A 15,441-nucleotide genomic window follows, 5' to 3' on the forward strand; every position below is an offset into this window, starting at 1 on the left:
AGTTTGATGTGCATAACCAGAACATTCTACATTTGAATACCTTAATACAGTGTTTCCTAACTGCTGACCTGGGAATCGATGCCAATCTGTTTTTACCAGATTGCAAAGACATAATAAGTGAAAAAGAAAGAAAAAACAACAACAACTGTGAAACTCATAATTTCTGCAAGTATTATGAATAGGTAAAAAATGTTCTTTCCATCTTGGTTCATTGTAAAAACCGTAAATGATTAAACTTCTTAACTTCCACTCCAAGAATCTAATTTAACAAACAACACAATAAACCTATTTACTCGTTAGGGTTTGAAATCGTTTTACAAAGATTTTGCCATCTCGTGGAGTGATAAAGGTTGGTAACCACTTCTCGAAAGTGAAAGTCTTATGTTAAAGGCCAAGAATATTGTTAGCAATGTTTGTTTATTTTAAAACAAATCCACATTGGGATATTTGCTTTCTCCACCGCGGGGAGTCGAACCTCAGAATTTAGCGCAGTACGTCCGTAAACTTACCGTTGACTCATCAGAGGACCCGCAAGCAACTAGAGTACCCATCTGACGACCGGGGCCACGTGGTCATAGAAGCTTGTTTGTCTGTTTATTTTTGAATTTTACACAAAGCTGCTCGAGGGCTACCTGTGCTATCCGTCCCTAATTTAGTAGTGTAAGACTAGAGGGAAGGCAGCTAGTCATCACCACCCACCGCCAACTCTTGGGCTACTGTTTTACCAACGATTAGTGGGATTGACAGTAACGTTATAACGCTCCCACGGCTGAAAGGGCGAGCATGTTTGGCGCGACGGGGATGCGAACACGCGACCCTCATATTACAACTCGCATGTCTTAACACGCTTGGCCATGCCGGACCTCGTAGAAGCTTTTTGATGTTTGCCTGTTACTCGCAATTAAATTCCTTTGTTATTGATTGGTATTATTAATATAAAGCAGTTTTAACATCTTTTTAGGTAGAAGCTAATGCATAACTGTCATTTCCCCAGCGAGGGAGCGATGCATGTCATAAATACTTATTGAGTTGAAATACGAATAATAAATAAAAGAATAAATGTTCAACAAAAAATATTCTTTATAAATTAAGATTTCCTCATCCGGGCCCGTTATCATTGACTGAAATTAGACTATGTAAAAGGAAAAGAAAGTAAAGAGTAAGATAATTGTTCACAGTTATTAAATAAATATAGTGACAGGAAAAAATAGTAAACCATATTTATTACGTTTTTCAATATTTTATACGTTCTTTGTCAAACAGGTTCGTGCTTGTCTAATTTACCGAAAAATATTACAAACATTGAAATGATGAAAATTTTGAACGGCCCCTTATGTTATAGAACTTTAATATGTAACGAATAGTATCCGATTGTTTACTGTAGATATAGAAGGTAACGAAAACTTTGTTGTTGTTTTTTACACAAAACTTACTTCCTTATAAGGAAATGGATAAGCACCTGTCCGCTAAGACTAAAAGCCACGTCACCAAGTTAATGCAGAAGCGAAAAGTTTAACATTTGTCCCATTAATGAAAGCTTTCAATAATCACGAGTATACATAGCCATAGCTGGGGGAAGGGCTTCGTATCGTACTAACGACCTTCTTCACTTACAAATAAAATGCGTTTTGATGGTCACGGAAAATTAAATCTGGTGCTACAAAATCTGCAGAACGTGATGCTACAACTTTATGGCCATAACCTCTTTCGTTTGCTAATGTGTTTCTTCAACTAAATTTACATAACCATTGCTGTGGACCATGACCTGGACTGCTACATGTGTTATTGACTTCAGAAACGACCCCGTCTACCCCACCTGAAAAAAACCTTGACAACGCCTTTATGTTGGAATAACATATGATAGTGAATTATGCGGTAGATTATATAATTACATTCATAAGTATTGGTTTTGTACTATAATGTATATAAATATTAGATGTTATTATACTTTACAAGTTACTTAAATCGTCAGTTGAAACTGTTACGAAGTGATAACTTAGTTGAAACAAAGAATGTTAATGAATATTCTGAACAGTACGTATATCAATAACTATCGAGCTTATGTGAAGTCTCTGAAGAAATAATATGATGGTGGTATTTTTTTCGTTTTGTTTCTTGAAATTTACGCGCCCACGTATAAAAATACATAGTAAATTAAAAGCTTCAAAAATATGTTTTTCCCTTAAGTACCAGCTATCTACTAGTTACATTCATTGTTGCTTAGCGATGTGGTTTTCTGTTATTAGTTACATTTATTGTTGTATAGTGACGCGGTTGCTGTGTATTAGTAACATTCATTGTTGCTCAGTAACATGGGTTTCTGTGAGCTAGTTATATTCACTATTTTTTACTTACGTAAACAAGAGTGATGGTGCGCCTTACTGACTGTTAAAGCACTCAAGGTCCCCCATTTGGCGCCATCAGAACTCAGACTTGATAATTCCATGAAAAGAAAGGGTGGGGTAAAGTTTCCATTAAGAGTGAGAGAGATAATTGAACTTTTTTAACGTTTCCTGGAGGTTTTTCAACTGATTTTTCTTACTTATTGAACAAGAAAAGAGACCTAGAATGATTTCGTAAGGTTTAATGGCCAATGTCTAATTCTATGTCTACAAAACTTCCACAGCCAGAAATCGTTTTCATCGTGGTTGTTAAGAATGGAAATATGATTTTTTGTGATATTAATATGTTTTAATAATTTTAGGGACAACTTTATTTATTTATTGAACTTGTGTACTTGATTAAATATAAGATAATCACATAATTTTATTTATTTATTGAACTTGTGTAAGTTTAACTTGATTAAATATAAGATAATCACATAATTTTATTTATTTATTGAACTTGTTTAAGTTTAATTTAATTAAATATAAAATAATCACATAATTTTATTTATTTATTGAACTTGTCTAAGTTTAATTTGATGAAATATAAAATAATCACATAATTTTATTTATTTATTGAACTTGTCTAAGTTTAATTTGATGAAATATAAAATAATTACATAATTTTATTTATTTATTGAACTTGTCTAAGTTTAATTTGATGAAATATAAAATAATCACATAATTTTATTTATTTATTGAACTTGTCTAAGTTTAATTTGATGAAATATAAAATAATCACATAATTTTATTTATTTATTGAACTTGTCTAAGTTTAATTTGATTAAATATAAAATAATCACATAATTTTATTTATTTATTGAACTTGTCTAAGTGTAATTTAATTAAATATAAAATAATCACATAATTTTATTTATTTATTGAACTTGTCTAAGTTTAATTTGTTGAAATATAAAATAATCACATAATTTTATTTATTTATTGAACTTGTCTAAGTGTAATTTGATTAAATATAAAATAATCACATAATTTTATTTATTTATTGAACTTGTCTAAGTGTAATTTGATTAAATATAAAATAATCACATAATTTTATTTATTTATTGAACTTGTCTAAGTGTAATTTGATTAAATATAAAATAATCACATAATTTTATTTATTTAATGAACTTGTCTAAGTATAATTTGATTAAATATAAAATAATCACATAATTTTATTTATTTATTGAACTTGTCTAAGTGTAATTTGATTAAATATAAAATAATCACATAATTTTATTTATTGCTAAGTTGAATATAGACATGTGCTTCTTAATTTAGTTGCTAAGAGGCCAAAATGGTTCATCTAATTGGGTTACCGTAATAAGTTGCTTAGAGAGTTGTTTTTGTAACATAATACGTTGTCTCCCGGTGGGACAACGATAAGTTTATGGGCTTACAGCGTTAAAATCAGGGTTTCGATTTCTCGCATTGGACAGAACAGATACACCAATGTGGCTTTGCTTTAAAACAAACAAACAAACAGTGTATGCCCTGATGGAGGAACTTTGTGTCACCCTTGGCAGTCAAAACTATTGTTTGTATAATTGGAATAAAATGTCGTTTATTGTGATAAGTATTTACGTATTCATTGTGCGATAAATTGCCTTAAAACATTTACAAAATAAAAGTGCGGTATAACCTTCCAACGCCACGTGAAAGAGATTTGTCATTTCTTGGCTGTCTCCTTATTTTGTTTGCTATTTAGTGCCATGTGAAAGGGGTTCTCATTTATCTCGGTTATCTCCTCGTTTCTCTACTGTCCAACGTCGTGTGAAATAGGTTTGTAATTTTTTGGTTATGTCCTTGCTTTTCTGAAAGGGCGTTGTTATTTTTGATTATCTTCTTGCTTTGTGTACTGTCCAACATCACGTCGAACGTTTTTTTTGTTGTTTTTTTTTTGGCGGAGAGGATCCAACACTACATGAAAGGGTTTCTTATTTTGGGAGGTTATATTCTCACTTTATGTGATGTCCAACGCTGTGTCTAGATACTTTGTAATTTCTGGTTATCTTCCTGTTTTGTCATTCCCAGGTTTTGCAACAGTGTTCGGATGGACGCTGGAAAGGTATCATATTCCACAAGAACCACACATCTCAGACAGGTTACTTCCCAGCTACAGCTGTTCAGCTTTTAGACAGACCAGGTAGGTAGACTCTCTGTATCTTTATCTTCTCATAATGTCGTGACACTCCTCAGGTAGACTTAAACGTTACGACCACAGTCACTTTATACTATTTTCATATAACTTGAGGAGTACTAAAGCTGTAAGTAGAAGGTTAGTTAATGTAGTATCGCACACGAAAGTTGTTGCCCCATTGAAGGGTACAATTGTCACTTTGTAAGTGTGAGATTAAGACCTACGCCAGTAAGTTAGTTTCATGTGGAAAATTTTGAGTTTGTGTTTTCAGGGTAGAACATGCAAGATACTAAGTAATTGAGTGGAATCTGTTACGGATGAGTTATTTTTCCGTGAAGTTAAAGCTGTCGTAAGTTACATGAATCATGCACACGTTCAGTCTACATAGATGAATGGTACTGCTTTTTATTTCAAACTTCATGTAAGTTTACACCTACTTAATAGATGAAGGTTACTGCTGATTTATATTACAAACTTCCTGTAAGTTTATACCTACTTAATAGATGAAGGTTACTGCTGATTTATATTACAAGCTTCATGTAAGTTTATACCTACTTAATATATGAAGGTTACTGCTGATTTATATTACAAACTTCATGTAAGTTTACACCTACTTAATAGATGAAGGTTACTGCTGATTTATATTACAAACTTCATGTAAGTTTACACCAACTTAATGGATGAAGGTTACTGCTGATTTATATTACAAATTTCATGTAAATTTATACCTCCTTAATATATAAAGGGTACTGGTGATTTATATTACAAACTTCATGTAAGTTTATACCTCCTTAATAGATGAAGGTTACTGCTGATTTATATCAAAAACTTCATGTAAGTTTACACCTACTTAATAGATGAAGGTTACTGCTGATTTATATTACAAATTTCATGTAAATTTATACCTCCTTAATATATAAAGGGTACTGCTGATTTATATTACAAACTTCATGTAAGTTTACACCTGCTTAATAAACGAAGGGTACTGCTGATTTATATCACAAGCTTCATGTAAGTTTACAACTACTTAATAGATGAAGGTTACTGCTGATTTATATTACAAGCTTCATGTAAGTTTACACCTGCTTAATAAACGAAGGGTACTGCTGATTTATATCACAAGCTTCATGTAAGTTTACAACTACTTAATAGATGAAGGTTACTGCTGATTTATATTACAAGCTTCATGTAAGTTTACACCTACTTAATAGATGAAGGTTACTGCTGATTTATATTACAAGCTTCATGTAAGTTTACACCTACTTAATAGATGAAAGTTACTGCTGATTTATATTACAAACTTCATGTAAGTTTACACCTAATTAATAGATGAAGGTTACTGCTGATTTATATCACAAACTTCATGTAAGTTTACACCTACTTAATAGACGAAGGGTACTGTTGATTTATATTACAAGCTTCATGTAACTTTATACTTTAATAGATGAAGGTTACTGCTGATTTATATTACAAGCTTCATGTAAGTTTACACCTACTTAATAGATGAAGGTTACTGCTGATTTATATTACAAACTTCATGTAAGTTTACACCTACTTAACAGATGAAGGGTACTGCTGATTTATATTACAAACTTTATGTAAGTTTACACCTACTTAATAGATGAAGGGTACTGCTGATTTATGTTACAAATTTGATGTAAGTTGAGGCTTACTTACTAGATGAAATATACTCCATTTTGCATCACAACTACCGTACCAGGAGAATATATATTTAGTTTAATTCTACTTAGTTTTTAATTTGTTTTTCACTTCTTGTGAAGTAAAGAGTTTGCCAGTTAGATTAATGTTTACAGTGAGTGTATAAAGTAGCTGTGTGATACCAGTTGTATTCTACTTTGATGGATTTTATTTAGAACTTTATCTATAAAAGCTTATTAACATTCTGTAAAGATCTGCAATATTTTTGAGGTAAAATATACACTGTGATTTAAGCTAAATCCCTGGTAGTTTTATGTTGGTTCTCTTATTAATATTATCTTATTCCAATATAGTTTTGTATTAGTTGATATTTGTAAAGCACACAGTCCTGTATAGTTTAATAACAAGAGTTTACAATACCAAGCTTACACGCGTTGCCTGAATTCCAGGGGGATGGTTATTTTAGGGGGTGATTTTTGTAACAGCTGGTATTGTTTCCTTTTTGGTTAATCTTCTGCATGCTGCTATCATACAGATAATTAACCATGGTAACTCCACTTTCGCTAACCCACCTTCAACATCTGGACTCTACTGTTAGAAAAATTGCTAACTGTACTACACACGTGCATGCGTGACCAAAGAGAAGCTCCCTCCGCACCTTGCAAGCACGGTATTGTGATTAGATCAGCACGTGATCAGAGTGGAATGAACAACTGGCGGGGGAAGGGGTAAGAAAAGATTCTCAACTCGTAGTACTTGGCCACCTGGATGTACCTCATGAACAAAGAAGCAGTGACCTCCAAACTCTTCTGGAAGAGCAGGAACACTTCCATTTTCCACAGTTTTAGTTTCCGACTCTTATGTTAGCTACATCGTGTGATTGTACTGTTAGTAGTCAAAGATAACCCATAGTTCTTTGTACTGTACTCAACATCTTCGTCAACAGTAAAAATAAAAAAAATCTACCAAAAGTCGTGGGTTGATAACGAAAAATATTGTAAATACATTAAAATACTTTCTTCTGGAATTTGATTTTATGAAATATTGTAAATACATTAAAATACTTTCTTCTGGAATTTGATTTTATGAAATAATGTAAATACATTAAAATACTTTCTTCTGGAATTTGATTTTATGAAATAATGTAAATACATTAAAATACTTTCTTCTGGAATTTGATTTTATGAAATAATGTAAATACATTAAAATACTTTCTTCTGGAATTTGATTTTATGAAATAATGTAAATACATTAAAATACTTTCTTCTGGAATTTGATTTTATGAAATATTGTAAATACATTAAAATACTTTCTTCTGGAATTTGATTTTATGAAATAATGTAAATACATTAAAATACTTTCTTCTGGAATTTGATTTTATGAAATAATGTAAATACATTAAAATACTTTCTTCTGGAATTTGATTTTATGAAATAATGTAAATACATTAAAATACTTTCTTCTGGAATTTGATTTTATGAAATAATGTAAATACATTAAAATACTTTCTTCTGGAATTTGATTTTTTTTCTTCTGATACCGTGAAATTGTTAGAATATATTGACTTATATAATATTGAGACCAAAGTGTTTACTTCCCGAAACTTTAGTGTAAACAAGATAAATAAAAATATTTGGGATTTAAAAACCTACAAATAGGGGTCGTAAATAAAGTAAGAAACAAAGCTGGAGATACTGTAGACGAGCCCCTGTTTTGCTCCGCGCTGTTACCTAGAATTTTATATGATAAAGTTGAAATAGGAACTTGTAGTTTCAGTAAATAATGCCTAAAATATTTTCCTTATATTTGTTTTTTTACGATTTCTGTAGGTTTTAAAATTTCCAGTTTTCTATTCGTGTTGTTAGCTGACATTTTTTAATGGTCAACTAGTGGCAAAGGAACACTTGATATTGTAGCTAACTTTGTACATTGAAATGGTAATAAACATAGCTAGTAGCTAGTTGATACTGTTATCACTTCATACACAATATAGGGATTGGCTCTAAAACACCGATTGTACAGTGTACGAATCGTTGAGAATCTACATGTTATAATCATTTAACGTTCATATTTTATCGGCTGGTAATTCCTCTTGCACCCTGTACTGTTAAAGGACCACCATATATTTTTATGAAAGCTAACTTCAATGGGTAATGATAACATCGCTTCCTTTAGAATTGTGTTTTTTTTAGTCTCGTACAATATAGAAGTAACAAATCGACTTTGCAGTACTTTAGTTAGTATTCTACAAAAGGTTTGGGTACAATATACTGAGCTGGTTTCATTGTAGTACTTTTCAGTACTTTAGTTAGTATTCTACAAAAGGTTTAGGTACAAGATACCGAGCTGGTTTCATTGTAGTACTTTGCAGTACTTTAGTTAGTATTCTACAAAAGGTTTGGGTACAAGATACCCAGCTGGTTTCATTGTAGTACTTTGCAGTACTTTAGTTAGTATTCTACAAGATAAAGGTTTAGGTACAGGATACCGAGCTGGTTTCATTGTAGTACTTTGCAGTACTTTAGTTAGTATTCTACAAGAAAAGGTTTGGGTACAAGATACCCAGCTGGTTTCATTGTAGTACTTTGCAGTACTTTAGTTAGTATTCTACCAAAGGTTTGGGTACAAGATACCGAGCTGGTTTCATTGTAGTACTTTGCAGTACTTTAGTTAGTATTCTACAAAAGGTTTGGGTACAAGATACCGAGCTGGTTTCATTGTAGTACTTTGCAGTACTTTAGTTAGTATTCTACAAAAGGTTTGGGTACAAGATACCCAGCTGGTTTCATTGTAGTACTTTGCAGTACTTTAGTTAGTATTCTACAAAAGGTTTGGGTACAAGATACCGAGCTGGTTTCATTGTAGTACTTTGCAGTACTTTAGTTAGTATTCTACAAAAGGTTTGGGTACAAGATACCGAGCTGGTTTCATTGTAGTACTTTGCAGTACTTTAGTTAGTATTATACAAAAGGTTTGGGTACAAGATACCGAGCTGGTTTCATTGTAGGCTAACAAACGATTCAGAATTAAGAAGACAAATGAGCCATTTTGTGCAGATTTTCTTCTATTTGTTTGTTTAACTAAACTAAACTAACGTGGTATTCTACAAAAGGTTTTAGTTAGGGTTCAGTTTAGATACCGAGAGAGAAATTTGCCGAAGTTAGTTCTCTCTCCAAGGTTTGGTGTTCAGGAACTTTGTAGTTCCTCTTCGTAGTACTTTGCAGTACTTTAGTTGTTATTAGGATTAAGTGGTGGGTTTTTTATTATTATTATTATTTTAATAAATTAATTATCGTTATTATTCTTGACTTTTTTGGGTGGGGAATGTCTCACTAAATGGTCTTTTACTTTGGAGGCAAAGGTAGCAGTGGAAAGAAGGAAAGGTCGGAACCTGTCTCGAAAAGAAAATTTGTTTGTCTAACGTGCGTGATTTTTTTATATTTTTACATGTGTTCCGCCTTACCAGGCAATATTAAAGGTTTTAAAGTGTTGTTTGAACTGACCTCTACTGTTTAAGGTGTTTTTTGTCCGAGAGTTCTGAAGTTTGTGCAATTCCTTGTGATCTCTATTATGAACCACTATCATGGTTCATGATGTCAAGCAGGCGGTAGCACTGTCTATGTAGGGGTGGCTCGGATTGTTTATCGAGATGATATTTTAAATGTCTCTTCAATAGATTACCAGAGCTTTACAATACTTGACAGTGTTTCTCTTTATAACAATGTCTATGTAATGACTGGGTAACAAGTTCTCAGAATATCTGTAAATATAATAAAAAGTTTGAATTTCTTTTTTTACTATTACATGATAACTAAAACCCACAACAATGGAGTCAACCGGTTTCACTGAGCCGACATAGCTTCAAATGAAGTATCGACTTTTAAAAGTATTAGCAATAACTAGTAGTAATTAAAAAAACAAAAAATCATAATTCTAAACAATATTATCATTACGCTTTGAAGTTACCTTTCTTGCAGACATATGATGTTCTTCTGAAAAGCTTACATAGAGGGTGAATCACGAATTATCACCCAGTAGCAAATAAACAATAAATATTACAGTTGGAAGTTCTAAATATAACCTTCCTATGTCTACTGAAACATTGAATTAAAAATAAGTAAAGAAAAACTTTTTCAAATAAGAAAGTAAATGTAAGGGATGGTTAATACCAATCCATCGAAAACAATGTAAACAAGACGGTATGAATGGTATTTGCATCATCCCTACATAATAGCACAAGCAGGAATTAACATATAGCAACGTATATAACTATTCAATCACAAGTGAATTTGGTTTATTCTTTTTTTGTCTGTTAACATTCTACTGCACATATATGAAAATACATATACCATCCATACTATCTTGTTTGCGTTGTTTCTGAAGGATCAAGACACACGGTGGTGTGTCTCGCAGCTTAAAAAAACCCTGTGATAATCCAAAGTATCATACGTCATCAGATGATGTACCCTACTAAACTCTTACTACATATATCAAATTTTAAACAAATCCATTAAGAAACACCTGAGATGTTTCTAATTTTGATTTTCTTCTTTCGCACCAAAAGTAAGGAAAACTAATTTGATGAAAAACATGTCTAATTTTTATGGGTGTTTAAAAGTTTGGTACACTGTTTGATTTTTACATCATACAATTCGGAATCTCGTTTGATGTTAATATAAGCTACATGTGCAAAGTTATTTACTAAAAACCGCTCAAATTTGACGAAACTTTTTGCGCATGCTTATGATAAAGTCACGTGAGATATCTGTGTAACATTTTTACTACAGCTTCACCTAAAAGTAAAATTGGGCTAATTTTAGTTTTTGTCACTCGGATTAAAATGGTTGATTTAACTCATCAAAACTCTAATGTGAAAGGACGTACAGGTACACAAGTATTGGTTAGGCCAAGCAAACTATATTACTAGTTTCTAGCTCAAGTTTTCAAAACAATCATACAGATGGACGGTTATTATTGATTATTAATTGCCAACTTTTCAGCACAAGTATACTATATTTTATGAAATTAATCTCGTCAAAGCGTGTTTAGTGTCACGTGATATTAGCTTGAGCAATTAACTTAAATAATGATGCTTGACATGGCTGTACCGATTGCATGGAGGTTGATGGCAAGAAACTGTTAATCTAAATTCCAGGGTGTTACCATAAAGTAAGCTATTAACACTGTTTTAGGAAAGAAAAATTACCACCATATATTTTTTAAAGATCTGGTTGGTTCTGCAAAGTGTAGGTCTGTTCCGAATAATAAGGATGTAATCCCAAGGCTAATGTTGGTTAATATCGAATGTCACTTTCTTATTTAGTGCGTATTGACAAAAAGTATGCTGCTTAAAGGAAGAATATCCAAATTAGCTGCAAAATCGATAGCTACACGTAGAGCATTGATAAATAATGTTACAGTAACTATTCATTCATTAGTTAACTATGCTGCATATTTTGTTTTACCTACTCCCATGCCATACATTGAACACACACACAAATGCAACCTGGCTAATAAATAAATGAATATTTGCTGTAAAATTATTACCAATACTATGATTGTAAGAACCGGTTTGGCAGCCATTTTGATCCATTCCTTTACGTCGAACGCACAATCCTATTTTTTTGGACCCATTTTTATTTTACGCTTAAGTTGTTTTTGATTGGATCGACATTAGCCACCCCTACATTTACTTTATTCTTTACTTTTTCTTTTTAAAGCGTTTTTTAATATATATTTTGTACGAACTTAAATCTGGTGTAGAGGGCATTACGTGCTGAAAAACCGTTTGGAGACTAATTTAAGCACTGCCATTGTGCATACGTCATAAATTTCTGCAAGTAAGTCAGTACACAGATATAGGGAACTTCGTAGTTGAAGATCGATACCTTAATAGATATCAAAGAAGGTTATGAAGCGATTATAATACAAGATTCATTAAGCCTTACTCCATGTTTTAACGACATACTTTTACATGCAATAATCTCATCTATTGAGATATTTGATTATTCAAACATGATATAACTTACAAGGATTAATATGCTAACAAACCTTAATATATTAGACATTTACATATATTGTTTAGAAGTAGTTTCTTTCGAAATTCGCACAAAGCTGCACGACGACTATCTACGCAAAGCTGCCCTAATTTTAAACTGCAGACTAGAGAAAAGTCGGCTGTTCTTTGGGCTACTGCTGTCTGACCTCGCCCTTTCAGCCGTGGGGGCGTTATAACGTGATCGTCAATCCCACTATTCGTTGGTAAAAGAGTAACCCAAGAGTTGGAGGTGGGTTGTGATGTCAAACTGCCTTCCCTCCTGTCTTGCACTACTAACTTAAGGATGGCTAGCGCAGATAGCCCTCGTGTAGCTTTGCGCGAAATTAAACAAACAAACAAACAAACCTGTCTGATTAAATAACGAGTTATCATCGTCACATTTATAGTGCACCCACGTCCTCATTAAAAAGTGCTTATTTTTTGTGGCAACAGGATGCGAACCACGAATCCTCGGTTTTGCCGTCTGATCACGTTAACCACTAGCCCCCACTTTGCATAAATATTTGCTTAATTGACGATTCACAGAAGTATGACATGGGTCTCCTCCAATCTCCGTAATTATGAAAACCTGTTCGTAATGTAATGTGACTTAATTGTTGTTATCTTTACGTGTGGTGTGGTGGTTAATTTAATGTGTTATCTATGCCTGCGGTGTAAGTTAATGTAATGTGTTATCGTTACGTGTGGTGTGCTGTTAATGTAATGTGTTATCTATACATATGGGGTGCTCTTAATGTAATGTGTTATCTTTACCTGTGGTGTGTTGTGAATCAGATACGTATTTTAAGTTGCTCTTTTTTATGTCTGTTATTATTTCTATTCATTGTATTTGTTTGTGCCTAGTGTTTCCGAGTAGAAAATCATAAAATATTGTCAAATTAATTATTGCTCATTCACACGTAATTAAAAAAAAAAACATACAAAACTCAATTCCCATATTCATAGCTAACATAGTAGCCCGTGGTTAAAGAATTAATATATTTTTAACAGTATACTTTTGTCAGAACTGGTTTGACGTAATTTATTTAACTGTATTAGAGAGAAAGAAAGAAGCTAGAAGCCATTTAAACATGAGCTAAAGCAACTACATTATTTCATATTATAATTATTCTAGTACCAATAGTAGCAAGGTAACATAACTGTTTAGCGACCGAATATGAACGTATTTGTTATCATTTATTAGAAATGTAGATGAAAGGACTTTTCCATTATGGCTTCTCCGATGTGCGAATAGTACAGGAAGGTGAGCTGAAAAACAACAAACTGTTTGTGTTATATTTATTACCTCTATGTGGAATACTTTGACTTCGTACGAAACTACACGAGTTTAGCATTCAAACTTATAAGACGAGCGTCGCGGGTCCAGTGATATAAAATACGTGCGTCTTAACCATTTCTCTCCTTAAAGGGATATTTATGCTGTTGTTTTTCATTAAGTTCATATATCAAGTTCACTTAACCTTGACTCTCCAGATCTGGTTACTGCACTGTAGTAGCTTCGGTTCTATTCTTAATTTCTACTGTAGACGTCAGAAGGCGGCTTCTCTTCTTCACATTGAAATGAAATAATCTGTTCTCTCTATCTCTTGTGAGTTTTTGTTTGTTTTAATGCGTTAGGGACGGGGTTAAAGAGTAAAAGTCAGGTATCTTACAAACAAATGATGCACGTGGAGAAATCTCAAATGGTGATTCATTTATAAAAGCATGCAAGTGGAACAAGAAATTTTGCTTTCACACCCAAGAACTCAGAAACTGTTGGTGCTGAGAGTGTTACCAGCGCCCCCTGGCTGGCTGTATTCGTGGCTCCCATCACATACAGAGGTTTCTATAGTTTTGTTACATCGTCCACCACAAACATTGTTCTTATGCCAGTGTTAACATCTAACTAAAAGTATACATATGTATGTATGTATAAACACAAACACGCTGTTTTCTTTTTCTCAGCTGGTACTTTGTCAGTGTTTCAAATTAAATTAAAGTTGAAGGAAAGGAACCTCAACAATCTGTGCAATATGGAAAACCTTACATAACTAGAAAAACTCAAAATATTCCAAGTGAAACATTGACTGGCATTTTAATGTTTTGTGCAAAGAAAGGTTCGGCTGGGATCGTGAGGTACCACCTAATCACCCCACCTGCAAAACAAAGGTTTTGTGGTCGGTAGGAACGACCTTTTTTTCTTTTTTTTTACCCTCCCTTCCCTGGACCCTCCCTCTGCTCCTGCACCAAGAGGACGGGCCTCAGTTGTCACCGCAGGTATGCTTTGTGTAAATAAACTCCCAAGAAGAAAAAAAACGAGAGACGAAAGTCCATAGGAAATATACCTAGGTTGTTAGGTGGCTAGCGACTGTCAGCTCGTAAACAGGATGTCGAAAATATATATATGTACTGCGTTTTATGTTTTGTTTGAAATTGACCGTTTCCTTCATTGTTCTCAGATACAGCTCTTGTAATCATAAGTCTAGCACGCTTGTAGATTGTAAAATCTGTTTTTTTAATATTCATAGTGTTGTTTGTCCATTAATAATTAAGGGACCTTTTAGTGCGAAATCTTCTTAACGAAACACCCAAAAAGGAAAATCTTTCCACCAGGGTGAGGTATGGTTGAGCTACAAGTGGTATATAAATAGAGACAGACCCAACAGTACAAGTATACTGCTAGCTACTTGACCGTTCTAAACTTGCCCACAGGAAACGTTAGGCCTCGTACAGGTTAATATGGATGTAGAAAAAAAACATCTTCTTTTGAAAATTTATTACAACCGTGAATTGATCAACGGAAACACGAGCAGCGATTAAAAAAGAACTGTCGTAATTGGTTGGACAGATTTTGCGACTCGTGATCTTCCAACGCCGTCATCATTAGTGATTACGCGTTCGCAACAAGCCTGTTTGTACAGGAATAAATATTAAAAACAACGAACTTGTGTTCAGTTCTTCTCCCACGGAATGGACTGGAAAAACGAAAGGACGAAAGTAATGATATGACCCATAAACTGTTAGGTAAGTGGTTACTTATGTTGCAGTTTTAGTGAATATGACTTGAGAAAAATGTGATTGGAAAAGAAGAAAAAAAATAGACAATAAGCTGATGAATAACCTAATGTTCGTTGCGTGTTGTAGAGGCCAACGCAATATCTGAGAGAGAAGGTTGGTAACACCTATTCAAGTTCTTTGCATGGCCAGGTAGTTAAGGTACT

General features: G+C 33.0%; 1 protein-coding gene across 5 annotated transcripts in view; it reads left to right on the plus strand.

Annotated features, from left to right (window-relative positions):
- Positions 1-15,441, plus strand: part of LOC143224925 (caskin-2-like) — a 261,429-nt gene that overhangs the window by 192,046 nt on the left and 53,942 nt on the right. For all 5 annotated transcript variants that reach the window (XR_013013515.1, XM_076453402.1, XM_076453405.1 and 2 more), the window contains one exon: positions 4,419-4,530. Coding sequence is in view for 4 of the 5 variants with exons in the window: in XM_076453402.1 (XP_076309517.1) it covers positions 4,419-4,530 (112 nt within the window). In the remaining variant the exon portion in view is untranslated. The remainder of the gene's footprint in view (positions 1-4,418; positions 4,531-15,441) is intronic.

Source organism: Tachypleus tridentatus, chromosome 9 (assembly GCF_004210375.1).
Source record: "Tachypleus tridentatus isolate NWPU-2018 chromosome 9, ASM421037v1, whole genome shotgun sequence".
NCBI classification, from domain to species: Eukaryota; Metazoa; Arthropoda; class Merostomata; order Xiphosura; family Limulidae; genus Tachypleus; species Tachypleus tridentatus.